This window comes from Leucopleurus acutus (genome assembly GCF_964270905.1).
Source record: "Leucopleurus acutus genome assembly, chromosome: 1".
NCBI lineage: Eukaryota > Metazoa > Chordata > Mammalia > Artiodactyla > Delphinidae > Leucopleurus > Leucopleurus acutus.
In genome coordinates, this window is record NC_139142.1 from 84,875,042 (window position 1) to 84,900,291 (window position 25,250).

Below are 25,250 nucleotides of genomic sequence, written 5' to 3' on the forward strand. Positions count from 1 at the left end.
TGGATACGCCCTCTAGACACACCCATTTAGCTTCTGGGAAGGGTGAGACTATTTGCACGAGGTGGCAGCTGTACCCCTGATAAGAGAATGTGACCCAAGTTTAAAGAGCGAAGATGAGTAATTAGCAGGGGGACCCACCAGCTGGAGCCCAGCCAGGAGGGGATATCATCCCACAGGGTCCACCACCCCTCCCTCTACCAAGCCCTGGTCCGGAGCCCACAGTCCCTCCTCTGTCCCAGTCTCCCGACTCCAGCCCGGGTCAGCCTCCAGCCCTGTCCCCAGCCTGTTTCTGGCCCAGAGCCAGCTGGAGGGCCTGCCGCACAGTCTCCACGTTGTTCAGAACGTTGTATCGACTCAGGGCCACCAGCCGCTCAAACTCCTGGGGCTCGTAGGTGAAGTTCATCATGCCATAAGGGGTGTCTGGCCCATTGATGACAAAGTCCCCACAGGCTTTCTCCTCATCCGTTTGCCGTTCCACACCTGCAGTGGGACGGGGAGAGAGTCTGGCCTAGGGCACTCTGTGGCTAGGCGCTGCCAGTCCAGAAACTCCCCTTCCCTAGAGCATCTGGCTGGTCTGTGGGCTCTGCCTGGGGCCACATCTCAGCTCTCTCGCCCACCGGGAGGAGCCGGGCCAGTGTGCATGCCGAGTCCAGGAAGCAGTGGCCAGCTCGGGGCCTCCAGGAGGTACACTGTCCTGGGTCCAGCACCCCATCACCACCCCAGGGCTCCATGGGCCAGACCCAGACCTTCCCCTCACCTGGGGCCAGGTGTGTGCGGAAGGTACGGTTGACCAGGGGGAAGTGCAGCACGATGGGTGAGCGCGGGTCCTCGGCCTTGGCAAACAGGTAGCATTCACGGGGCTCCTTCAAGTCCTCAGGGGGCACCTCAGTGCTGGGGAAGGAGATGCCTCGGTCCAGGCAGTACTTCCCTGTCATCTGTAAGACCTGGGCAGACACCCAGCCCTGTGAGCTTCCGGCCCTGCCTGAGGCGCCCTGGACTCACGCTGGCCCAGGCTTCAACGCCAGCCCTGTCTCCCAGCAGCCAAGTGACTACAGGCAGCAAGAAGAGAACCCGCATCTGGGCGTGCAACCTGTCCATCACCCCACAAGCCTCGAGGGAGCCACTGACAGAGACTCCCTGGAGGGACCCTGATGGCTCTGTTGTTACCATAGCAACAAAGGGACAGCAAACCTGAACCCAGGCCCAGATAGGAGCAAGGAATCCTATCGGGAACAGCAGCGTCCAGAACAGGGGTCTTCTCTTCACCGGGATAAAGACTCCCGAGGACTCCCTCTGGCCTCCTCTCCTGAACCCCACTCTCCTCCATCACCTCAGCAGTCCTCCCCTTCCAGCTGGGGAGACCAATGCTGCTAGCGGTGTTCGCAAGGTGCCTGCCCAGGCCCTTCTCGACACCCAGCCAGGCTGCCTTAGCAAGGACCCCCCCACCCCGCACCGTACCTCAAAAGGGGCATCCAGGGAGTAGTCGAAGGACAGAATGAGGTCCACGGCTCTCTGCGGCTGCAGGCTCAGCGGGAACGGAGAGTTGATGGCAAAGCCTCCATCCACCAGGTACAGACAGTCCCGCATGGGAGTGAGCTGGTTGGGGAAGGCGTCCGGGTGCGAATCTGCACGAAGACAAATGCTTGCTCTCTGCAGCAGCCCACTTCTCTGCGCACGGGGAATGCCCCACTGTTGAGAGTTCTCCTCTTCCTACAGCCAAGGGGTCTCCCACAGCAGCCCCCGGCCTGCCTTCCAGCACAGTCATCACAGTCCTTCCCCCACTAGCCCCTGGGCAGCAGGAGCCCCCCCCCCCCCAGCCCCCAGGTCAAAAGGTAGCACTGGCCTCAGGGAGCCAGAGGCACAGGCAACAGGCGGGACCCCGCCCAGAGCAGCACCCACCTTTCCAGGCCAAAAACTCCCTGCTAGACACATAGTCCTTGTGCAGGCAGAGGCCCTGGGTGAAGTTCGAGTTCTGGGCTGAGGTGAAGCGGTAGGTGAATATGTCCAGCACAGTCTGGGAGAAGGGCCCTTGCGGGGTGAAGAGCCTGGTTCGCAGCCTCGCTGGGTCATGCAGCTGGAGCTTCTGGCGGTCGTCTAGGTGGGGGTGGGATGGTGAAATACCGTGAGAAGCCCTCCTTTGTCCAGCGGTCCTCACATCTCAGGGGAGCCCCTCTGTCTCCTCCCCACGTCTCTCCTCCTTCCCCACCCCGCCTCCTGGGTCTCTGACCACTGCTTCCCCGAACCCCTTTTAAATGACTTTTTCTTTCATGTTCCCCACGTTTTGAAAGTTGACATGCACGTATTAAAAAAGTTGAAAGTTGACATTGCATGTATTAAACAACATCACCTACCCTTAAAGTTGCATATGCAACTTCCAACCAGAATTTCACCCATTAAACACCCACTGAACAGTTACCATGTGCTGTGGTGGCCACTGTGCTGGGCACAGGGATGCAGAAGTGAACAGGGCCTGACCCTGGCCCTCCAGGGCTCACAGCCTATTTAGGGGAGAATCTAAAGAGGTAATAAATGGTGACAGTGTCCCGAGGTAAGAACAACATGGGATGTGCCTACGGTTCTAGGGAAACTTGGTGGTCAGACCCTCGATCAGCCTGGAGGGATGGACTGGAACAGAGACATCCCCTGACAAAATGATGTCTGAGCTGAACTTTAAGAACTGAGCAAAAGTTATCCAGGGAAGAAAAGTGGGAAAGGTATTCTACGCAGCAGGGGCTGAAGGGGAGCTCTGAGGTGGGGGAACAGAGTGTCAACCAGATACCCAGTGGCCCTGGGCTGAGTTGATCTAATGGGAGCCCAAGCGGAGAATTAAAGGCACAGGTTTGTCACGGAGCACTCACAACTCCCACTAGGTTTTCTGACATGGGTTCCCCACCCCTTAGCCTCTCTGTAGACCTCTGGGCATCCAGAGACCCTAAGCTAGAAGGCATTTTCTCAATATTTCTCTGAACCGAATAGGACATCCAAGTCCTTCACTGCCTCCTCCCACATTGCTCATGCTTCTGCCAGGGCCCTGCTGCTGGAAAGAGGTATTGCGGGGGCTGGCAGGGGGGAGGGGAGGTTTGGGGGAGCAGGCTCTCTGCCCTCACCTGTGATGTTTACAGTGCCTCTGCACCTCTGTAGGAAGCCAAGGTCCCAGCCGGCGGTCTTCAGGAAGATCTCATCCAGGCTGGCTGCAAACGCGCTGCCCCATATACCTAAGGAGAAAGGCAAAGTCCCCGGCCCTCACAAGTCCTCCACCGGCATCACCAACTCAGGGCCTGGCGCCTGCCCTGTCCCCTTGTCCCCAGGCCTCTGGCCTAGACTCACCCTGCAGGTAGCAAATCCGGGGCTCGGGGCGGAGCTGCAGCAGTCGCCCCATGAAGAACTCTGAGCTAGAGAGCTCAGTGGGAACATAAGCGCCATACTTGGGTAAGCCGACCTCATGGGGGGTGAACTCGCACCACTCTGGGGGCGCAAAGAGGAGGGAATGTCACCAGGGGCTTCCCACCAGGACCCCATGCTTCCCCTGAGCCCCTGTGACTTAGCAGGTGTCTTTGCCTTGTCGAGAGCAGGAGGCAGCAAGCCCACTGTGCTCCAAGGCTCCCACCTGTGCCCGGACAGCCCTGGCCTCTACATCCTCACACTGACCATTGCTCCCACCGGCTTCCTAGGTCCCCACGCCCAGGCACCTGCAAAGTCTTCCCCACTGATGTTGCTGCGGACGTTGACACTGGCGTAGATGGGGTAAGGGTTCTGGCCCTGGCTGACCGCCTCCTGCTGGTCAGACAGCTTGGCAGGATTTTCCTGGTCAGGAAAGAAGGGAGGCCACTTGGCCTTTAGGGAGTTCCCTTTCCCCACCCCCATGGCCTGAGGCTCGGCACCCTGCAGGTGTGGCGTGCCCACGAGACTTTGGTTGCTAAGGCCAGGGCTCTAGAGACAACTCTCTAAGGGACAGGCTTTGGGCTGCAGCAGAGGTGAGGCCACATGGGGTTCGTGCAATTCCAGGGGCTTTGGACCCCCTTCCCTCCCGTTCAAGAAAGCCTATCAGAACCCAAGGGAGTCAAGTGACATTTTTAAAAGAATAACTGGGGCTTCCCTGGTGGCGCAGTGGTTGGGAGTCCGCCTGCCGATGCAGGGGACGCGGGTTCGTGCCCCGGTCCGGGAAGATCCCACATGCCGCGGAGCGGCTGGGCCCGTGAGCCATGGCCACTGGACCTGCGCGTCCGGAGCCGGTGCTCCGCAACGGGAGAGGCCACGGCAGTGAGAGGCCAAAAAAAAGGAATAACTGAAAATCCAATCTACTTTCTTTGAAAAAGTAAATCACTAGAAAACATGTATTCTTTTCTTAGACATCACATTCATAACAGATAGCCATACACCAGTGGGCCAGGCCCCGCAGGGCCCCAGGGCTGAGAACCTAGCTCAGCTCTAACCTCATCTCCCGATGCATGCTGGGCCTGCAGTTCTAGGAGAAGCCACTAGGTGGCGAGAATCATGTCTGCTTGGCCGTCGGGCTGGAGTGGCATTCTGCCTCAGCAGGAGGTTGAAATCATTTGGGACCCTTTCAAAGCACACTTGTACTAGGGCTCGACCCCTCACCAACCAAAACCAGTATCTCTGGAAGTGAGACCTAGGCATGGTGTTTTTGGAAAGCTGTACAGGTGATTCTAATATGCAGACAGACCTGAGAACAGCAGACCAGCCTCTCCCTCCCAGGGAAAGTGAGATGAAGCGTGTCAGCCCACCCAGAGATCCCACCCCTTGCCCCCAGGGAGCTCAGACTTAAAGGATAGCTTTGCAAATCTCAGATCTTAGCCTAATGGGTAAGGCAGAACTAAGTGCTGGTGGACAGGAGCCATGTTCATCTATTACCTGTTCTTCTCTTACCTCCTGGTATAGGAAATATTCAATAAGAAGCCCCCAGAGGTCGATGAGGGAAGCGCTGTGGCCACTGCTTTCCCGGATCCCCAGTTCCTGGGCATAGTACTGCAGGCGTTCCATGGACATTATCCCCATCTTACTGCTGCAGACCCGCGCCTGGGCACGCTCAATAGGGCCCTTCAAGGCCACCTGGGACCAGGCTGGGTCCTTGTAGAGTGTGGAGATGCACCTGGGCATGGAGGGAATTAGGAGCGTGGGAGCACAGTAAGGGGAGAGAGGGATACAGGTGTCTCTGAGTCACCCCTCCTCCCCCATCCCTTGCACCCACTGGCCTGCACCACCCACTCAGAGGGCCCTGGGGACTCAGTCCCTTACTGCCCTTCCTGACCCCTTTGGATCCCCGCCCCTCCCCACCAGATCACCAGGTCATACCTCTGCCTCTTCAGGGCTCTCCTTTCTTTTTGCCCTGCCCCTACCTCACTTACCAGGTGGACCCAGAGACTCCGCTCAGATAGGTCACAGTGTCCAGGACGCTGAGCTCCTGTAGCCCGGCCAGGCTGCCATAGAGGGAAGACATGGCTCGGGTTCCACCTCCCGAACCCAGCACAGCCACCACAGGCACCTGGGCACAATAATAATCATGATAACATCTACCCCCACTATTGTTCCTGTATTATTGCTTAGCATATCAGATATTGGTCTAAGAGCCCAACTTGTATCATCTCTTTCAGTCTTCAAAGAAACCCAATGGCATCCCCATTTTACAGGTGAGGAAACTGAGGCACAGGAAGTTAGATAATGTGCCCACAATCATACCATCAGTAAGTAATAGGCTGTCAGACTGAAGCAGTATAACCTCAGAGATGGCTCTTAACATTATATCAGGAAAGTATGTACCTGGGAGGTATATTGGATTCACTCAAAACAGCTAAAGCAGGGTTTCTCAACCTTGGCACTGTTGGTAATTTTGGACCAGATAATTCTTTATTGTGAGGAACTGTCCTGTGTGTTATAGGATGTTTGGCAGCGTTCCTGACCTTCACCAGGCAGATGCCAGTAGCATACCCTCTCCCCTCCCCTAGTTGTGGCAATGTCCCCTAGGTGGGTGGGGGGATGAGATTGCTCCCAGCTGAGAACCACAGAACTGAAGTGACAAAGACCAGCAGGCAGCCTGACCTGCCCCAAACACGGGAGGTCCCCAGATGTCTCTTCAGGATCAGAGGTTCCTGGTGGGATCAGACTAGAAGCTGTTGGGCTGCTCAGCTTTTCTACGAAGGTTTGGTTCATTCCACCCCAGACTTTCGGTTCCTTTCCCTGTCCTTCCTTTCTTCCCCTGTCTTGAAAAACATGCTCCCTGGCCATTGCCCCGCAAGGTCACTGGTCTCCAGAGCTCTGGAGGAGACAGAGCTCCCTGAAGGCAGGTCTGTGCCCTCTCTACCCTCCACCCACAGAACGGAGATGGGGCACAGAGCAGGCATTACCAGATGAGCGGTAGGCTTGCTTAGCTTGTCAGCACTGGGCACAGGCTATGTCTCCTTAGACATCTGCAGCCAGAAGGAAGCCATCAGCCTGTTCCTGATTTACCACAGGTCTCCCCCTCAGCACTGCCTTTCCTCCTGCCTCCACTTCCAAATCCCTTTGTCCTGTTATGGACTGAATTGTGTCCTCCCCAAATTCATATGTGGAAGCCCCCATGTGACTCTCTTTGGAGAAAGAGTCTATACGGAGGTAATATAGGTTATGTGAGGTCATAAGGGTGGGGCCTTAATCCCATAGGACTGGTGTCCTTGTAAGAAGAGGAAGAGAGAGAGAGATTCCCACAAACCCCTGCACGTGCACAGAGGAAAGGCTGTGTGAGGACACAGCAAGAAGGTGGCCGTCTACCAGTCAGAAAGAGGCCTTGTCAGATAACGACTCTGACGGCACCTTGATCTTGAACTTGCAGCCTCCACGTGAGAAAATAAATGTCTGTTGTTTGAGCCACCCGGTCTGTGGCGTTCTGTTATGGCAGCCTGAGCAGACTAATACACCTCCCTTGGCTGGGGCCGTTCAGCCCTCGTTCATATGGGGGTCACATGACTCTCCCGACTGTGCCCATCAGCTCAGGCAAACGGGCCTGCCCCCTTCTTCCTCTGGTCCCCGCACTTCCTCAACGCTTCCCGTCACCTCTTAGACACACAGTCCTCTCAAGGAAGAGGTTGGATTTGGTCCCAGCAACTCTGGTGTCTGGCTCCTCCATTCCATACCTGGTTACTGTCGGGAGCCTGGCTCAATCCCAGCACCTGCTGTAGGGCCTTGGACACGACGTGCTTCCTCTTATCCAGAAACTCCTGTTCCCCGTCACAGAGGTCGAAGCCAAGACGCAGGTCCAGGTCCCCAGAGCTGCCTCAGAGGGGGTGGGGGTGGGGTATTGGGTGACTGTTCAGTGGAGAGCCTCCGGCCAAACCCATTTTCACGGGAGCAGACAGATGCACATTCCGTGGAACCTCCCAGAAAGATGCCACAGGACCCAGTCACCCCCAATGCCCGCTGAGCCGTAGGCAGAAGAGTCTCCACACCGCTCACCTCACTTCTGCCTTCACACTCATAGCCACCTCCTGGCCCTGGAAGAGACAACAGCCCATCCCCGAGCGCACTGAGAGGGACTCATTTGCAGCCCCGGTTGCTCTGGTAATTCAGGCCCAGGTGTGGACACCATGGCTGGCCTGATTTGACCCCCTCCCCCAGACCTTTTGTGGGGGTCGCAGAGCAGGCAGGGGCCCCTCAGGCACCCAGATGGAGCCTTACCTCGCCCAGGGCCACGACATGCTGCTGCTCCCGACCTAGGGCCAGAGAGGAGAGCAGGATGCCCGCCTCGCCCAGCTTGCTGGTCTGGACCTCCAGCTCAGCACTTGGGCCGCTCTACAGAGAAGAAAACACCCAGGAAAAGGGGCCTCGTCCAGGCTGGATGGATTCTGTCGTCTGCGCCTTCCCAGGCTCCGTCACTCACCTGCAGGGCCGTGAGCTTCTCTCCCAGCTCCACCTCCAGCCTGGAACTGAGCACTGGGTTTACGTGGAAGGTGAACGTGGCTGGGAGGCCTGCCTCCAGGGGAGGCCGCAGGGGCAAGAGCTGGGGCTTCTCGTAGGCCCCGGGCACTGCCAGCCGAATCTGCCTGGAGCCTGGGAGCAGAGGGCCTAGGTGAGTGCCAGGTGAGGGGGTGAGAGTGGGGGGTGCGTGGCCCGTGACGGTAGCACGCCGAGCAGCAAGTCCCCTTTCCTTCCCCTTGGAAGTGCCAACTCATCGCCCTGCCCACTCTCTGGCAATGGGCCCTACAGACATCATGAAGGATGAAGGACACTCGGGGTCCTATAACCTGCTCTGGTCAGAGCTGGGAGCCTGGGATGGGGACGGCACACACAGTGCTCAGGGAAGGGCCCCTGTCCGGAGCTTATGGGGTGAGGATTTTGAGATTATTATATTAAGTATATAAAATATAATTCTATAATTACCATATTATAATGATCATATATTAATTATTACATTAATTACCAGTTTTCAACTGGTAGTTCCCCCCTCTTGCTCCATTCAAGCCCCGTGCTCATTGCCTTGGGGGAGGTTTGTGGCCAGAGAGAAAGCAAACAGGCTGCACGTTGTTTCCAAAGCATAAGCCCTTGGGAGAACATAGAGGGTTTGCAGGGGATGTAAAAGGAAGAAGTGGGTTCGTGGCACAGAGAGGGTAGGCTTGGGGAAGTGGAGGAGAGCCAGCCCCGGCCTGGTGAGGCCAGCTGCGGGGAGGCAGAGGGAGGCCTGTGGGCCCAGGAGCAGCGGGGCCCACCCTGTTCCTGTAGCTTTCTGGAGAGCAGGCAAGACCCCAGAGAGAAATGGCTACACATGACACCCAGGAAGAGGGGACCCCAGACAGACCCACGAAAGAGCCCCTAACGCCTCAGGAACCGACGTCCAAATGGAATCCCTGTCCCTACACGCCCTCCTTAGCACTAAATGAGACCTGGGGACTTGACATGACCAGGGGTGGGAGGGAATTAGAGAAAATAAGGAAAGTGATCCTTCTCTCATATCACGGTTTACAGACTGAGATTGAGGATTAAAAGATGAAACACTGTAAAACGCTTAGACCACTGCCTGACTCATAGTAAGTGTGCCATGTTACCTGGGCACGACTCAGCCCGTAGGCTCAGACTCCCAGTGTCGGAGAGGACCTTAGCTGTCATGCAGCCTCCGCTCCCCTCCCAAAGCTGGCACCCCTCCCGAGTGGCTGTCCCCTGTGGCAGACTGCCATGGCCCCAGTTCTTCACTTCTGGAGTTCTCACTGTTTGCCATGTGGCCTTGGTTTCTCTCACTAAAGAGCCTGGCTATATTCCTTGCCCTCCAGCTTAGAGTCAGCCTTGTGCTTGTTTTGGTTAACAAAATGTTAGTGAGGGATGTGATGTGACCAAAGGCTCGAAAAGCACTTGCTCATCCGGCCATACGCTCTTGTACCTCTGCCAGTGTCTTAAGAACATGCCCAGGCTTGTACGCTGGCCACAGGAGGTGGATGAGGGACATGGGAGCAGAGCCAGGTGACTCCACCAAGCCCAGCCTAGATCAGCCATGCCCCAGCTGACCACCAGATGTGTCTGCCACTGAGATTCTGTGGGTGTCTTTTGTACAGCAGGAGTTGAACCGATACAGCCTCTGTGCTTGAATACTCCCAGGGACGGAAATTTACTGCTTCTGGAGGCAATCCATGTCATCCTTGGTCAGCTTTCAGCAGTGAAAAATTAAGAGCTTTCTGCCCCAGACCCATCTTCTTGAAACCAGCAGTCCCCAGTCCCCCAGGAGAGAAGGCAAGACCCAAGGCCCCTGACCAGACTCACCATACTCTTGATGTGGGGCTGTCCCATCTCCCCTGAGGGTGCCCTGGATTCTCAGACAGGGCTGAGCCTGAGGAAAGCAGAGGCCTGTGGGAGCCAGACAGTCCACAGGGCCCTGCACAGGGCCTGAACCAGGATGGAGGGAGGGAAGGGTATCTGGGGCAGGGTCGAGCTAACATCCTTCCCAGGGCCTGTGCCTTACGAGCAGGGGTCTTCTGTCACAGCCACCCTCCCCCCAGGACTCAGAGGAAGTGGTCCCTGGTGGGAAAGGGGGAGGAGATGAGGGGCCCTGACGGTGGCTCCTCGGCAGACTCAGAAGCCAGGTGAGCAGTGTGCTGTGCACAGGTGGAAAGCCTGGCTTCTGCGCTATTCCATCAGGTGGGAGGCAAGGTGCCCCTTGTCCCTGGAGGTGCCTCCCCAGCACATCTCCCCTCTGAGGAGGGGTTGAGTGTCCTTCATGCAAGTGGGCATGATGGGCTCAGTCGTGGACTCCCCAATCCCCCGTCCCCCAGCCCTGGGCAGCCCCAAGCTGGCCACCCCTACTCACCACCAGGACCCCATTGGTGATGACTTCAGACGCCGGCACCTGGCTACAAAAGATGAGGGGCTTATGGGACGCCTGAATCCCTCAAGATGGCTATTACTATAATAATGTAACCAAAGCAGCTGGAAGAGCCTGGGGAGCATGGCAGGTTTGTGGGTAGGGGTGGGCATCAAGGTCAGGACATCCCCTCTCAGGCCAGGCCAATGCAGGACCTGGTGACTGACAGCTGGGAGCTTTGGGTGGGTCTCAGAGTAAATGGGAGGGTACAGGCTCCACCTGGACTCACCTGTCCTCCAAAAGAAATTCCACCTGCAGCTCTTGTGAATCCTACATGGAGGGAGCAAGGGAGCACCAGTTTTCAGAGGTCCCAGAGCCTCAGGACCTTCCCCTCCCACCCCTGGTTCTGCTCAGCTCCAGCGACTAGAAGGCCAGATTAATGCTGGGGCTGCTCGTGGACACAGGACAGGGTAGCAACATCACCACTAGGAGCTCTATCTGTTCAAGGCTGTGGACAGGCACTGTTCTAGACACTGAGGATTCAGCAGGGACCGAGACACACAAAGCCCCTGCCTTCAAGGAGCCCACGTGTTGGCTTCCCTCAGGGAAGGAGTGCTCGTGGGAAAGCTTTGTGGGGTCATTGCTGCAGGGTGGAGGAGGGTCTGTCTTGGAGGTTGGGCCTGTGCTGATCGGGAGCCCCCTGTGCCAGGGCCTCTTCTCCCGGTACTGGGCTCGTGGCTGGCGCGGGTGGAACCGCTCACCTGGTGGCTGAGTGGGAAGGTGTGTCTGCGCGGTTGGTGGGGCTTGAGGCTCCTCAGGTCAAACAACAGCAGGGAGAGCTGGTCACTGTCCAGGATGTCCTTGTCGTAGAGGGTGAGCTCCAGGACGTTCTGGGGGCAGGGCAGGAGGCAGGGGGGCCTGAGGCAGGGCGGAGGGCAGGCACCTGGGAGGAGCCCTCTCCCTCCGCAGCCCCAGCCCCTCGCTGACCCTCACCTTCACGGCGCCGTGGACCCGGTAGTGGAAGGTTTCGTTCCATTCGGGGTCACGGCAGTTGGCTACCACCCTTGTCTGGGCCGGGCTGGGGGACGCTGTGTGCAGACACAGCTGCACGTAGCAGTCTGCTTTGGACACTGTAGGTGGGATGGGGAGGGTTCCTCAGCCTCTAGCTCTTACGGCTGGAAAGGTTGCCTGGAGGAGACTGGGGCTGGACGGGAAGGGGCAGAGGAGGCTGCCCGCATAGCAGGGTGGGGCGGGGAGAGATGCAGGAGAGCCCATGTCCTTGACTCCGTCTCCACCAGTTACACCTCCTATTCAACTGAATGGAGATCCTGTTGCAGCCAATTCAAAAGGTCATGTGACAGCGCAGAGCACTGAGTCATTCCCAGAAAGGGCCTGATTCAGGAAACAAGGTCCCGCCCAGTGTGAGCACTGGCGTGGAAACCCCTAGAGAGAGACGGTAACTTGTGGCAGCAGCAGGCCTCACACGCTCACCCAGGCTGGCAACCTCCACGAGCCAGCCTCAGGGAGGAGGTGGTGGTCTGCACACTGCCTTCCCCTCCAGCTCCCGCAACCTGCCCCGGGCTGTGGCCCGGGCTCCCTCACCAGAGAGCCCTCCATCCGCTCCACTCTAAACACACATGCATGCTTCAGGCCAGCCCCTGTTGAGCTCTGGGGAGGCCCCAGGGAGAGGAAGGGAGAAAGCATGAAATTGGGGGTCACTCACACAGGTCTGCGCCCCGGATATTTCTGGCCCTCAGCACCTTCACCTGGAGGTCATAGTATGGGTGGGTCTCCCGCTGAAAGGACAGAACTCCGGGGACTCAGTTCCAGGAAGCCGGGTGTGAGGCTTGACCTCCCTGCCGTGGTGCCCACCCAGGGCTTCCCTTGTCCCATCGCAGGGCGGCAGCCTGGCCCAGGGTCACTGACGTCACTGTGCCAGGGACCCAGGAGGCCTCGACAGAGCAAGCTCTGGGAGGAGTGTTGGTGATGAACCTGACCTTGGAATCAGTCAGGCTGGGATCAAATCTAAGCTGCACTGTGGACTAGCTAAATGGCCTTGGGCAAGAGACTCGATTTCCCTGTGCTTTAGTATCTCTGTCTCGAAAGTGGGGGTTATGATGATAATCTCACAGGGTTGTAGCGAGTTTTAAACGAGAAGTCGTACAAACTGCCTGGCATAAGTGCTTAATACGTGGAGCCATTTTCACTAATTATGTTTATTATGAACCACGAACGTGCAGCCCCCCTGCCTACAGTGCTGGGGCTGTAGCTTGAGAGTCAAAGTGAGAGCTGGAGAGACGTGCTTAAGAAGATTAAGTATCAAAAGAGAAAACTGTGATGGACCCCACCCACTAGCTCCTAACAAAGGCTAGAAGACGGCCCAAGAGGGTGCGGGCAGGTAAAGGGAAACCAAGAGTCACCCAGCTGGTACTGGTCTGATGAGTCGCTAAGGAGACGGCAGCTCGGGCTCAGGAGAGATAACAGTAGACTGCAGCCTCCTGGGAGTGAGACTATCTCCTCCAGATCCCAGCGAGTGCCTCATTCTCCCCACTCCCTCAACCCCCAAACCCCATTCTACAGCCAGGCTAGGGCTTACCGGGCTAAAGCCAATCAGCTGCAAGTGTCACATGGCTTCCATTTCCTAACTGGGGGTGATTAACTTCAAGATTATTATTATTTGGCCAAGCTCTCTAAGCTCTACCAGGTAATCTGGAGCAAATCGGTCCTGGCCCAGATCAAAATGCATTCCCAGGGCTGGCCCCAGTCTCCAAAGGGCCCTGTGCGCCCAGGACTCCTCCTGTCCACACCCCCCCCCCAGGGGAGATCGGGTACTTTACCCACCACCGCCTCCACTGAGGTTCCCTCTTCTGTCTCTTCTGCAGCAACACCGCACCCACGAGGGACAGCTCCTTGCCTGTCAGCCACCTGGGCCAGAGCGCCCAGAGCATGGCCGGGCAGCCTGGCTCCCGGCAGGAAGCCCTGCCTGCGCTCCTCTGGCTACACTGGCTGCTGGCTCAGGTCTGACAGATAGCTGGAGTGGGGAGGGTGGAGCAGGCTGCTCTGCTGAGGACTCACAGCTGAGGCTGGAGGTGGGGTTTGACGAGCTCCAGGAAGTGACTGGAGCCCAGTGTCCTCTAGCAGGAGGGACTTTAGACCCTCTCAAAGAGGATGAGGAACTGGCACTCTGGTTCCCAAACCTAGACCCTGGTTAGCATGGCGCTGCTTATGGAAAATAGATGCCTGCGCCTTACTCCCCAGACGATTTGATTTATAGGGTGTGGCTAGAACCCAGGTGTTCGTACTTCCATCAAGCCTTTTAGATGATGCAGACACAGGTGGTCCAGGGAACAGCAGAGCCACAAAGTGCTGCATCAGGGGCCTAGGTTCCCCCAGCTATCAGAAGAGACTCAGTTTAACACCTTTCAAATCCCACCTCCCCCACAGCTCTTAAGCAGAAACATGGAAATCTCTGATTCCCCACAGTGTTTCATCTGGACTCAAAGGTGTTTCTAATCCCTCAGGGCCTCTCTCATTTGTTCCCCAAACACTGAGAGGCTGCTGTGTGCCAGACACTGTGCTAGGCCCTGGTCCAAGGGTGAGGAGGGCCCAACTGTATCCTGAAGAAATTCAGACTCGTGATTCCCCGCTGTGGCTTCTAACCAGGACCCCTTCCTGAATCTGCGGAAATACCTGGATGGTCCAGGAACAGAAGTAGGGATATGGTCAGGTGGTATCGATAAGGGCAGGTAAAAACCGGCCTGCCTGTCCTTAAGCTACTAGAGATAAAGGCTTTAGAGGGTCCCCTTTGACCATCGTGAGCCTTAGGCTGCAGGTGGTGTGTAATGCTCCCTTTTCTGCAGACCGCAGCCACCTAGGTGGCCAAGACAGGTAAAGTTTCTGGAAGAAAGGATCTCTAGGGCAGTGAGCTGTTGGGAGATACATTTCTTTTCCTCAACCAAGACCCAATCATCTCCACTCTCCTCCCCAGTGCCCAAGTTGGGAGACTGAAAAGATGACATTCCAAAATAAGGTGATTCAACTCTGAAATGAACTCTGCAGGCAAGTTCAGACCAGAAATTCCCAGAACTGCTGCTGGCAAGGTCCCAAGGGGGGAGGAGCTGTTTTTGCTTAATTTGGAGCATGAGGCCAAGACCTGTGCTGGGGTCTCAGAAGTGCCAGTTCCAGCCTCTTAGTGACCTGTATGCACAATGTGGAGGCCCACGGAGCCAGGGCAGGGGAGCCTGAGGCAGGGGCATGGAGCTAGCTGGGGGCAGAGCCAGGCCTGGCGTCCAGGACCCCTGACTGATTAGAGTGCTTTCTGGGCTGTACCACACTCTCTGCTGGAAGTCTTCAGACCCATGCCTCAAGAAAGTCATACCTCTTAGTCCCAGACGTTTTTTCATCCCCAGGAAAAACTCAGGATGGCCAGAGATGGCTCCAGAGAGGGACACAGAAGGACCAGATTGCCTTTTTGGAGCTGGCCAAAGTGGACCAACACTTCTCCACTTCTCAAACATCCCTAGGTCCCTTAATCCCACCAAGTCAACATCTTTCCTGCCTGTCTCAGTCATTATGAGCTGCAGGAAGAGGAAGAGGCACAAGGCCCTAATACGTGAAGCGAAGGGCAAGTAGTTTGGATCAGCTAGAGTTGCAGTGTCTACTAGCACTTTGTGATGCTGGAAATGTTCTGTATCTGTGCTGTCAGTATCAGCTACACGCTAGCTGTACTGGACGGCACACATCAAGACAGCAGTGTTATACTGACTTTTTTTCTCAGTCACTAATTGGATTAGTCTTCTCGATTATTAACGTCTCATTGTTATTTTCACCAAATCCCATAGGAAAGGGGGAAAAAGAGACCCAGACAGGCTTGGTTTCGTACTTCATGATGTTTATTATGAGAGATCTTCGTCGTCCTCACTACAGAGCTTTCATCTCCAGCCTTCTCCACACCTCCACGGAGGGCAGAGAGTCCAGGGAAGGAGAACGGAGTTCAGGAAAACTGGGTCGTTTATGTATTCCAGAAGGGAAGGAAACACACATTCTTCATTCTACTGCTTCAAACACGTGTGCCACACAGGTAGGGAGATACACACACTGCAGGCGGGGAAGGCAGGGCGCGCGGGGCGGGGCCAGTTTCTGCGGCTGCTCCCAGCGGAAGCTCAGTCCAAGCCACTGCAAACAGGGCCCCGGGGAAGCACTGCATTTTAACCGGGTTGTGGCCAGTGGGACACGGATCTTGTGAAGCGCTGCTCGGCTGCCTCTGTGAGCGATGCTGACGGCCCTCACTCGGTCCCTTCAGACCCTCCGCAGAGAGCGTGCCTGGGAGGAGCCTCATCTACACCAGCAAGTCAGGCTACAACACAGGCCCCAGATAGCACGGTGCTGGGGTTTAGAAAGGATCTCATGTCAAGGACAGGCCACTAGAACAGTGTCAGTATCGGGTGCTGGCACATACCCTCATTACTGTTAGAAACACTGGGGTAACAAGACGGTGCATCTACAAAATCCCCAGGATGACAGGATGCAGGGCCGCTGTCCCTGTGTCCTCAGCCTGCAGTGCTAGGCACCCCTCCTGTGGGCTCTAGAGCCCTGTGGGAGGCAGGGTCTCCCCCGAACACAAACAAGTGCTCAGCGGATCTGGCGGGGAGTTATGTCACAAACTCCTGCCGCCAGCGGCTCGGCCGACTCTCGGCTGTCCCCGAGCACCTCACAAGCACGCCCTACATCACGTCAGTGTCAGTTCCTGATCTGATCGTTCTCTGAGTGCAGCAGAGATCCACCTACCTACCATATCCCAGAGCCATCCTCCAACCCCTGCAAAACAAAGCTGGAGGACAATGGCCAGGCCAAGGTGCAAGGTAGGCGGATGACACTGGCTGGGAAGAGAAAGGTGCCCAGAGCACAAAACACGCTGCTCAGAAAGCCTAAACCAACCTGCCCTGGGTGGCTGGTGGATGAACCAGGAGCAGGGGCCTCTGCGGACACCTGCCAAGAGGTCACATACCCAGGGCAGCCCACCCTTAGAGCAGCCGTCACACTCGGCCTGAGGGACCGAGAATGAGGCTCTCCTAAGCTTCCAGGCACAGTGCATACAGTCCAGGGAGGATCTATTTACAACACACCTGACAATCGAGCAAGGTATTCCCAGAAACTGGGACTTCCTCTTGCTTCTCATTTTACCTTGTTTAAAATACTAGTTATTCCCGGTGTCAGGAAAATAGGAGAGAAAGTCTGGGTGGAGAAGTTGGGGGGTGAGATAAAGGAAGAAAATAAGTAGAAAGTGAAGGAGACTGAAAAATAAAGATCCGAGTGGGGAGACTGGTGAGGGGACACAGGGTCAGTGACTATAAAGTGACCAGCATTACCTAGAGGACGGGCCATTTGGCCTTTGCAGCCAGAGGAGCTCTGGTACTCCAGGACTTCAGGCAGCCGAGCTGAGGGCTCCTGTGAAGTCCTGCATGTATCTTAATAGAAAACTTGGAATAAACAACCCCAGGGTTGCAAACACTTGAGACAGTTTCCTTATTCGGGGGATTGGAATGCAAAGACAGGATGGTGCCCTTCCCCGTCTCCTCCTGTCCAAGCAGGTATAAAATTCTCCACAATTGCCTGCAACATAATGGTATATAAGGTGTAACTAATTGTTTTTTCTATTAAAAGTCTGGCAACGCCAGAACACAAGTCTCATTGGTTCAGAGATGTTCCACGGCACAAGGTAGCCAGTAGTGTCCAAATGGGGAGACTCCTGGTGGTGGCAGCAGCCCCCGATTCCCCAGGCCGGGGCTCTCCCCGCCTCTGGGATAGCCGAGTTGTCCGCTGCTCAGTCTTCGGCTTGCTGGGCTCAGGTGTCAGCCGGGTTGACCTCTTTGGAGCAGAAATAGTGCACGACCACCCCATTGGGGTATCTTGCAAATGCACTGCAGGGAAGGAAAATGACCTGGGAGTGAGGACTGCCTCTAAGAGAAGACCACTTCTTACTGGAAAAGGTACCTTACCGGGTGCCATTCCAGAAGCCGCCCACCCTAACCACAAAGAACAGCCTGGCATCTCTGGACTTACGTAGCCACCATCTCTGGCAAACATCCGAACAGAGGATGAGGTCCATGCCATTTGAGCGCGTGGGGATATTTCTTACTGTCATCAATGTGCAAGCACAGGCAGATGGGGCAGTACCCCAGCCTGGCTCAGCAGCGGCTGAGAGCCGACTGCTCATCAGAACAAGTTTTGGGCTAATTTTTTTTTTTAATATTTATTTATTTGGTTGCACCAGGTCTTAGTTGCAGCAGGTGGGCTCCTTAGTTGTGGCATGTGAACTCTTAGTAGCAGCATGCATGTGGGCTCTAGTTCCCTGACCAGGGATCAAACCTGGACCCCCTGCACTGGGAGTGCGGAGTCTTAACCACTGCGCCACCAGGGAAGTCCCTTGGGCTAATTTTAACAAAGGACAGCGAGTCTTTCTAAAGAAAAGGATTCTTCCAGCCATATAAGAAAAAGGACAAATCATTCTTCTTTGAAGGAAAGGGGACTGACTGGAGTATATGCCTTAAAACAGAATGATGCTGCCTCAGGATTTTACTCAAGTCATGAGGCATCAGGTGGAAAGACCTTTTTCTTCCTTCAGAGGTGTATCCTTAAAAGATAAGGACTTCCTGCCCACATACAGCTCTCACACGCCCGCTGGCTAGCTGCCAGAGGGGAAGGGCTTTATGGGCAAGGAGTCAAGAGCTCCATGCCATACATTTCAGGCCTTTAACTTCTCAAACCCCCTCCACACCCCCGTCAGACAACGTGGCCTGCCCTCTGGAGGCTCAAGAACTGAAAGCGGCCCAGACAGTCTGCAGCTGCACTTTCCTCTTTGGCTAAGGGGCATAGGGACATTTAAGTCCATCCTGAGTGTGACCCACATCAGAGCCAACAGTGCATAGCTGTGGATGAGGCTCACCTGTTCCCAATCTTCTTCTTACACACCATGCACACCTTCTCCTCTGTGATGATGCACTTCACCTGCTGGTGTAAAATCCGCTCTTCCTGGACCTGGGAGCAGAGAGATTGGGGGAAAAGTCCCAATGTCCAGCAGGTATTTAGAACAGAAGGAAGGGCCGGCGCTGTCTCATTTCCCAGCCCACAGAGACTCCCCTAATTGAAACACCTGCATTTAAATGCCCACTTGGTTACTGATCAGCTTGAACTAGAGTTCAAAAGCATAAAGTTCTGCCTTTATCTACAGGGAACGCGGTAACTGTCTCACACTGAAAAGTACACGCCTGCCCTCATGTCTGAAAGGCTCATACCCTCAGGAACTCTGCATGGAGAAGGTTCTTGAGCACTTGATTGAACCGTTTCCTTTGTGCGTTCTCTTCCAAGACCTTTTCCAGAAAGATGCGTATATCGTTAATCTGAGTGTTCGCTGGCAGAAGGTTGATGGCCTGGGGACGGGAAGAGAGAAGGGAATAGGGTGAGGCAGGACACGAGTGAGACTGAGGAAATGCCTGACGTCACGGAGCCCTCGAACCCCAGTCCCTCCTCTGGCCCCTCTTCTCATTCCATGCTGTCCTCATGCGCCCTCCGTCTCCCCGAGAAGAACTCCTGACCTTGGTGGTATCCAGTTTGCCGTGGTGCAGCTCGAGGACCTGCAGGGCAGCTTGGAGGTTGGCTTGTGGCTCCAGCAGTTCCAGCTTGATTGGCCCCAGGCAGTGAACGCTGGGTGGGGACAGGTACATCCGGAGCAGGGACAGATACACCTGTCTCATACACAACAAGCCACGCATGTCAGGCTGGCAGCAACCCTCCCAGAACCCCCAGTGTGACCACACCTAAAGGCAAGAGGGTTGGTCTATAGGAACAGCTGTCACGGAGCATTTAAAACTCATCATTTTTCACCTTTTAAAAAATTTTGTAAAGTCAGTCAACTGAAGATGTCAAAAATTAAAGATTGTGTTCTCCCTGAGAGAAAAAAAATCAAATGCCTTGTATTTGTTTTGCATTACACTGTTAACAAAATGACTCAGAGATCCCTCATTTCCTTTGGCTTCGAAGGCTGAGACCCTGCCACATATTAGCAGGTGAGGATTACCCAAGATGAGATGCTGCATCTCCTACTGGTACCCGTACCACAGAGTTTCTCAGCCTCAGCACTCAATATTCTGGGCCGAATAATTCTTTGCTGGGTCTGTGCTGTGCACTGTTTAATAGCAACTCTGGCCTCTACCTCCTAGATTCCAGTAGCACCCCTACCCCCAGTCATGGCCACCAAAAACGTCTTTGTACATTGACAGATCCATGCGCAATCTAGACAGAGCACACGTGTGCACCTTACCAGAAACATCAGATGTTCCTTCTCAACAGGCTGACCACATAAATTTATTACACAAGTCGGGATTCTTTCGAGAGTAAAGGGGCAGGGGTGCTACGAATAATCACACGGACGACGACAGATATAAGCCAGAACCATCCCAAGCAAACCAGGATCATGGTCACGCTGCCTCTACCTCAACACGCACGTGCGAAACCAATCAGCACATTGACCCATGACCTGTCTTATCTTAGCAATTCATACCAGGGTCACCTGTGGCCAAACCAGAGGGGTTAGCTATGCTAAGAGGGACAGTGCAATGCACCCGTGCTCCCTGGGGCCAGGGTCACTACTTACATCTTTGTTGCCATCTTTATTTTGGTCATAATGCTTGTGGCAGTACCTGCAAGGGAGAAAGTGGTCAGACAAGGCCACATCTAGAGACAGCGCATCGATGCTGCCTGCGTGAGCAGCCTAACGACAACAAAATCGGAAGCCAGCACACGAGGTGATTCTCGCTCCTGCTGAAGGGTGGAGGGGTGGCTTTCTTAGCCTCTCACGCCTCTCATCTCTCTGGGGGGCCTCTTTTAGACCCTTGCGAGGTGGGATGACAGGGTCAACGTACTCTTCAGCCATTCTCGTATCCTTCAGGATGTGGACATAGATGAAGAGAGCTTGTTCGTGTTTCCCCATGCGTCCCAGCAGGAGAGCACGCTCTTCTAAGAGGCCTGTGGGGAAAAAGGTGTTTAAGTAACCATCATCCCCATTAGGCAAGCCCAAGGCCAGGGGCTAAGCTATTAGAGGAATGGATATTGGGGAAATATAAAAGGGGAAAAAATATTTTTATTACTTGGGATTTTTTTCAAGGAGAAAATTACTAAAATTTTTAAAAGGGAAGAGGGGAGGGAGCTATTTTAGGAGGTACTTTATCCCATCTTTTTTGTGACTGCTTACAAATGGGGCAACAACACTTGATGATCAGCCAAGTGCATAATAAGCACCTACAATGTACCAGGCACTTCAGCTAGGTAAACAGACACCTGGTCTCTGCTCTCATGGAGCTTATACATCAGACAGACGTGTGTCTTTTTTCAGACATACGTCTGTCTGATGTATAATTAGACATTATGCCAGATTATAAAAACTGCTAACCAATGAACTTGGCCAAGATTATGTACTGAACCAAGAAACAGCTTTCAACCTGGCCATCAGTTAGCATGTGGTGGCACAGTGGCACAGTGGTTAAGAATCCGCTTGCCAATGCAGAGGACACGGGTTCAAGCCCTGGTCCGGGAAGATCCCACATGCCGCGGAGCGACTAAGCCCATGTGCCACAGCTACTGAGCCTGTGCTCTAGGGCCCACGAGCCACAACTACTGAGCCCACGTGCCACAACTACTGAAGCCCACGCGCCTAGAGCCCGTGCTCCGCAACAAGAGAAGCCACCGCAATGAGAAGCCTGCGCACCGCAACGAAGAGTAGCCCCCGCTCGCCGCAACTAGAGAGAGCCCGTGTGCAGCGATGAAGCCTCAACGCAGCCAAAAATAAATAAATAAATAAAAATTAGCATGTGGGTCATACCCAAAAGAGACTCCTCTCAAACAAAACTGAGCCTTCAGAGGGGACAGAACAGGAGCACAGGCCTGAAACATGTGGTTTTTCCTAGGCCCAACCTTTTGGAGGGCTGGGGAAATGGTAAAAGGGAAAGATCCGTTTTTGCATTACCTTCTGCTAAAGTGGCTCTGGACCTAAGCCAGACACTCACCATCAAAAGGAAAATCACAGATGAGCCGGCCTGGGTCATAGTAGCTAGAAATTTCCAAGAACTTAAGGAGCTTCCGTCGGTATTCTCCCAGCTCTCCTTCTTCCTCACCAGCAGGGACCGGAGCTTTGCCTTTAAGGAAAACCACGCTCAGCATGAAAGGATGCTGTTGGGCAGCAATGTGGGGTCATTAAGAAAGACGAGAGGGACGGGATTCAATAATCAGAAAGGGCCTCCGTGGTGGTTTCCAGTTGGCCTTCTCTTAGCTTATGGTCTCTACATGGCCCCAAAACATCAGCTTGAGGAAAGAAGAAAATAAACCAAGCTGCGTAGAGAAGCACCCTGCTACACAAACCTGTTTCTTATCAGCACAGGCGTCACTCTGCGGACAGATCTGCTCCTTCCCCACCACCAGGGGTGATGCCCAGGGGAGCTAAGAGGTGCCCAGATCCAGGCACCAGCCCCTGAGTCTCACCTGCGGGGTCACTTAGCTGCCCTGGCTCCTCTGAGGCACTTCCTGCCCACCTGGGCCTGCAGAGAAGGTCTGCTTCCCTAAACCACCCATGACACCCTCAGGTCCAGCTCTCCTCTAAGGCCTGGGGCCACCCCGCTTTCCAAGAACTGGTACCTGCAGGGAAGGACAGGAGATACTCCTTCATCAGACCTTGCACCTTCTCACAGTACAGCTGGATCAGGCAGTTGTGGAACCGAGAGCCCGTCTCCTCCCAAACGTGGATGACGTGTTCCTGAGGCAAGATACAGGTCTGCCTGGTGCCCTCTGTGCTGTGACCCAGCCCATTGCCCAGGCTCCCTCACATTTTTAAGGCCCAAGAGGTCCCATCCAGATTGTCCCCTAATTAGGCCACAAATATTACCAAGGGATAGCTCTTCTAAAACCACTGGGAAATTTCACAGTACAACCCAGCAGTATCAGGAATTATTGTCTTGATTTCCAATCAAAGCTCCTTTATAAACTCTGTCTCATAATCCTCCAAATCAGCCCATGTAATGAAGGTTGAGTATTTGCATTCTGGTACTTAGGACTGATTTGTTGTCCTTTGGTCACAGTTGAGTCTGGCTGTACAAATGTGGCTTTGAAATATTTTTCTCCAGCATCCTTCTCTTTAATCCCTCTGTACGTCATCTTTAGAAGGTAGCATCAAAAAGTGCCATCTCCAGCTTGGTCTACTGGGATCTCTGTCTTCAGAGGATATTACATTCCTTACATTCCTTCCAATCCCCAAGGGACACAAACCCTAATCTGAACTGGCTGATCACTGACTCATGCAGTCCTGGATCCTGGGTTCGAAGCCTTTTAGTTCAGATCAAAAAAATACCTTACCAGATATGGAATTGCCAGACCCTTAAAATTCTCCACTAAGAAGCCAAGCACTCGGTCTCGCGGCAGAGACTCCACCTCTGGGAGGTCCTCAGTAAATATCTGTTGGAACAAAACCTGAGTTCTAGCAGCAGAACCACCTGACGGCAATCCTTCCAAACGCACATGCGCACAAGCGTAGGGTCAAGGGGACAGACACTGTATGGGAAGGGCATCTGTGGCCAGTTACTATGGGACAGACTAGGTCGCAGGTCTCCTGGCATCTGCACCAGGCTCTTTTCACTCCACTCATCGCTGTTCCATGTTTCCCAGTCTTTGAAACACCAGAGAACTGCATGAATCCTTCCTCCCCCTCCATCCACTGCCGCCTGAAGTAGAATCAGGACCAACCGTGGTGCCAGATAAATCCAAGGGGCTCCGTGACCTACCTTCAGCCCATCCTCTGGAAAGTCTCTCAGCACCCACACTGAGTAGGAGAAAATCAAATGCAGGTTTTCTGTGCCTAGAGGGAAAAGTCAGCAGATGAAGCCCACCCACCCTGCCCATAGGACCGGGAAGGCAGATGCCCAGGTTGCCCAGGATTTATCTTCCGGAGAAGACAGCTCTGTCCAAGCACCAGTCACTCAGGGCTGCTTGGGCCTACCGAGCTGGCTCCACACCAAGGAGCTGTCATGGTTCCATCACCAGGGAGACTTTCACCCCAGTCAGAGGAACCCAGCTGGGTGAACATGAGGGAGGGAGGGGAATGACCAGTCGGAATCAGAAAGAGAGAGAGGTCAGGTTCACTTGCACCATCCTCTCCCTGCACCCCTTCCACAAGCTGGACTTACCCAGATGTTGCAGATATTGCACTGTCCTCTCATGGCCTTTCAGAGGGGAATTCGCTTTCTTGGACTGGTCCACCAGCACCTGCAGAGCTGGCCACGAAGCCCAAGAATAAGGTCATGAACCCCTTCCAGAAGGTGTATCTCCTTGGAAAGTCATCACACTGTAAGCAGTTTTTGGCAGGAAAGAGGTCTTTGCAGGAGGCCCCTTTGTCTTGGCACTAACCTTAAACTGGGCACCTACATGCTCTGCTTATCTGTAGCCCTAGCACACCTTTCGAATCTTGTGATCACACAATACTTTGCTTAACTCGCTGGTTCTTTCCATAGATCAAAGAAGTAGAAATGAAGAATAAGTAATTAAAAGAGGGCCAGATCTCCTCCCTAGCTTCCCCTTCAGTAATCTTGTGAACAAACTGTGTGAACAAGATAGCATCTAAAGAAAAATCACGAGAAGGCAACAGGCCTGCACACAGTGGGGGACGGCCCCTATCTCAATAATTAACTGAGATTACTTCCCTTTTTCCCTTTGTCGAGCAGAATCTTCAGAGGGGGCTTTTGGGGCACACTGAGTCCACCATCTCCCCAGACTGCCAGCACTCTCAGTAAAAGCAACTTTCCTTTCTTACCAACATTTGTCTCTCTCTCATGTATTGATTTTCGAGCGGGGAGCAGCCGGACCTGATTCGGTAACAACACCTCAGTCAAAATACAAGAGATTCTCCCAACCAAAGAAACCTCTCCTCCAGTCACCTTTCTCATGGAGCCCCTTCTTCTCGTACAGGATGATCAGTTCGCTGTACTTGTGAGCCTTCTTCAGCACGTGCTCGCTCTCTTCGATGTGGCAGTGGTTGTTCTCCAGGCGCAGCAAGGGGGCCACCAGGGCCACGTTCGTCTGCAGAGGAGGCAGGATTTCAGCAGAAGCTGCTTCCTGGGGAGCCCGCCCCTTCCCCAGCCTCGGCCTGCTTCAGGCTGAAACACCAGGGCTGTGACAAGCAAGAGACAGCAAACAACCCTTTGCCAGGACTACAGGTAGTACCTTGTAAAGCATTTATGCTCTTTCAAACAACATGTTTCAAGGGTTTTTTTGGGAGGGGGAGGGTAAAGAAAGGGTAAATTTTCTTTGGGGAAATACTGTCCCTGTTCACCTCGTAGCACTAACCCCCACCTTAGCAGAGAAGACCAGCCCACTGTAAGATTCTGGGTCAACATCTCGCCGTATCCCCTCAATTCCAAGAAGCTCACAGACGTCAGGCCAAGAGTAGCTGGTTCCTGTCATCAAAGGCTTCACTCATACTAGGGGCAGGGACCCCAGAGTAGGGGACTGTGGGGACCCGAGTGCTGGAGGACTCACATGGAGGTAGCACTTGAGCAGGGTGGTGTCAATGATTTGCAGCAGCTTCTTCTTGGATTTGATGGTAGGAGTGCCTTCCATGAGCGGGGAGGTGCTAGACTGGTGATCAGAGTCATTCAGCTTCTTGACCAATTGGCTTCGTTTCTGCCAAGGCCAAAAATGCGGGGTCAAGGGCAGGACTAAATCTTTCTTTATCACCCGAGCTACTAGGCAATTCCAAATACGTCTAAATCAGCTCACACCTACCCACCCTGATCCCACATTAGCATTCAATTTTTATCAGGGATCCAAATAGATGACCACCAAATCACCAGACACAAAGACAATTATCTACTGAGTATTTACTACAGACCAGGCACTATGCCAAGCACTTTATATATTATCCTATTGTAAACCTAAA

General features: G+C 54.3%; 2 protein-coding genes across 2 annotated transcripts in view; both read right to left on the bottom strand.

Moving 5' to 3' along the window:
- Window positions 1-259: 259 nt before the first annotated feature.
- Window positions 260-13,224, bottom strand: PLA2G4F (phospholipase A2 group IVF; the record flags this gene model as incomplete). The annotated part of the gene is made up of 20 exons (XM_082840024.1): window positions 260-480; window positions 758-944; window positions 1,459-1,625; window positions 1,900-2,094; window positions 3,108-3,215; window positions 3,328-3,465; window positions 3,690-3,804; window positions 4,888-5,110; window positions 5,367-5,503; window positions 7,128-7,263; window positions 7,447-7,484; window positions 7,669-7,782; window positions 7,871-8,040; window positions 9,739-9,805; window positions 10,283-10,325; window positions 10,566-10,606; window positions 11,038-11,166; window positions 11,270-11,406; window positions 12,000-12,072; window positions 13,114-13,224. The coding sequence occupies 20 exons, from the start codon at window positions 13,222-13,224 to the stop codon at window positions 260-262; spliced, it is 2,550 nt and encodes an 849-aa protein (XP_082696150.1).
- Window positions 13,225-15,155: 1,931 nt separating this feature from the next.
- VPS39 (VPS39 subunit of HOPS complex) overlaps window positions 15,156-25,250 on the bottom strand; it is a 47,723-nt gene continuing 37,628 nt past the window's right edge. Inside the window, exons 13-25 of the mRNA XM_082846998.1 lie at window positions 24,851-24,994; window positions 24,250-24,391; window positions 23,503-23,589; window positions 23,101-23,174; window positions 22,676-22,774; window positions 21,962-22,079; window positions 21,337-21,465; window positions 20,197-20,299; window positions 19,929-19,974; window positions 18,871-19,020; window positions 18,571-18,705; window positions 18,222-18,313; window positions 15,156-17,196 (exon numbers count right to left, since the gene is read on the bottom strand). Coding sequence (XP_082703124.1) covers window positions 17,121-17,196; window positions 18,222-18,313; window positions 18,571-18,705; window positions 18,871-19,020; window positions 19,929-19,974; window positions 20,197-20,299; window positions 21,337-21,465; window positions 21,962-22,079; window positions 22,676-22,774; window positions 23,101-23,174; window positions 23,503-23,589; window positions 24,250-24,391; window positions 24,851-24,994 — 1,395 coding nt within the window. The 3' untranslated portion in view covers window positions 15,156-17,120. The remainder of the gene's footprint in view (window positions 17,197-18,221; window positions 18,314-18,570; window positions 18,706-18,870; window positions 19,021-19,928; window positions 19,975-20,196; window positions 20,300-21,336; window positions 21,466-21,961; window positions 22,080-22,675; window positions 22,775-23,100; window positions 23,175-23,502; window positions 23,590-24,249; window positions 24,392-24,850; window positions 24,995-25,250) is intronic.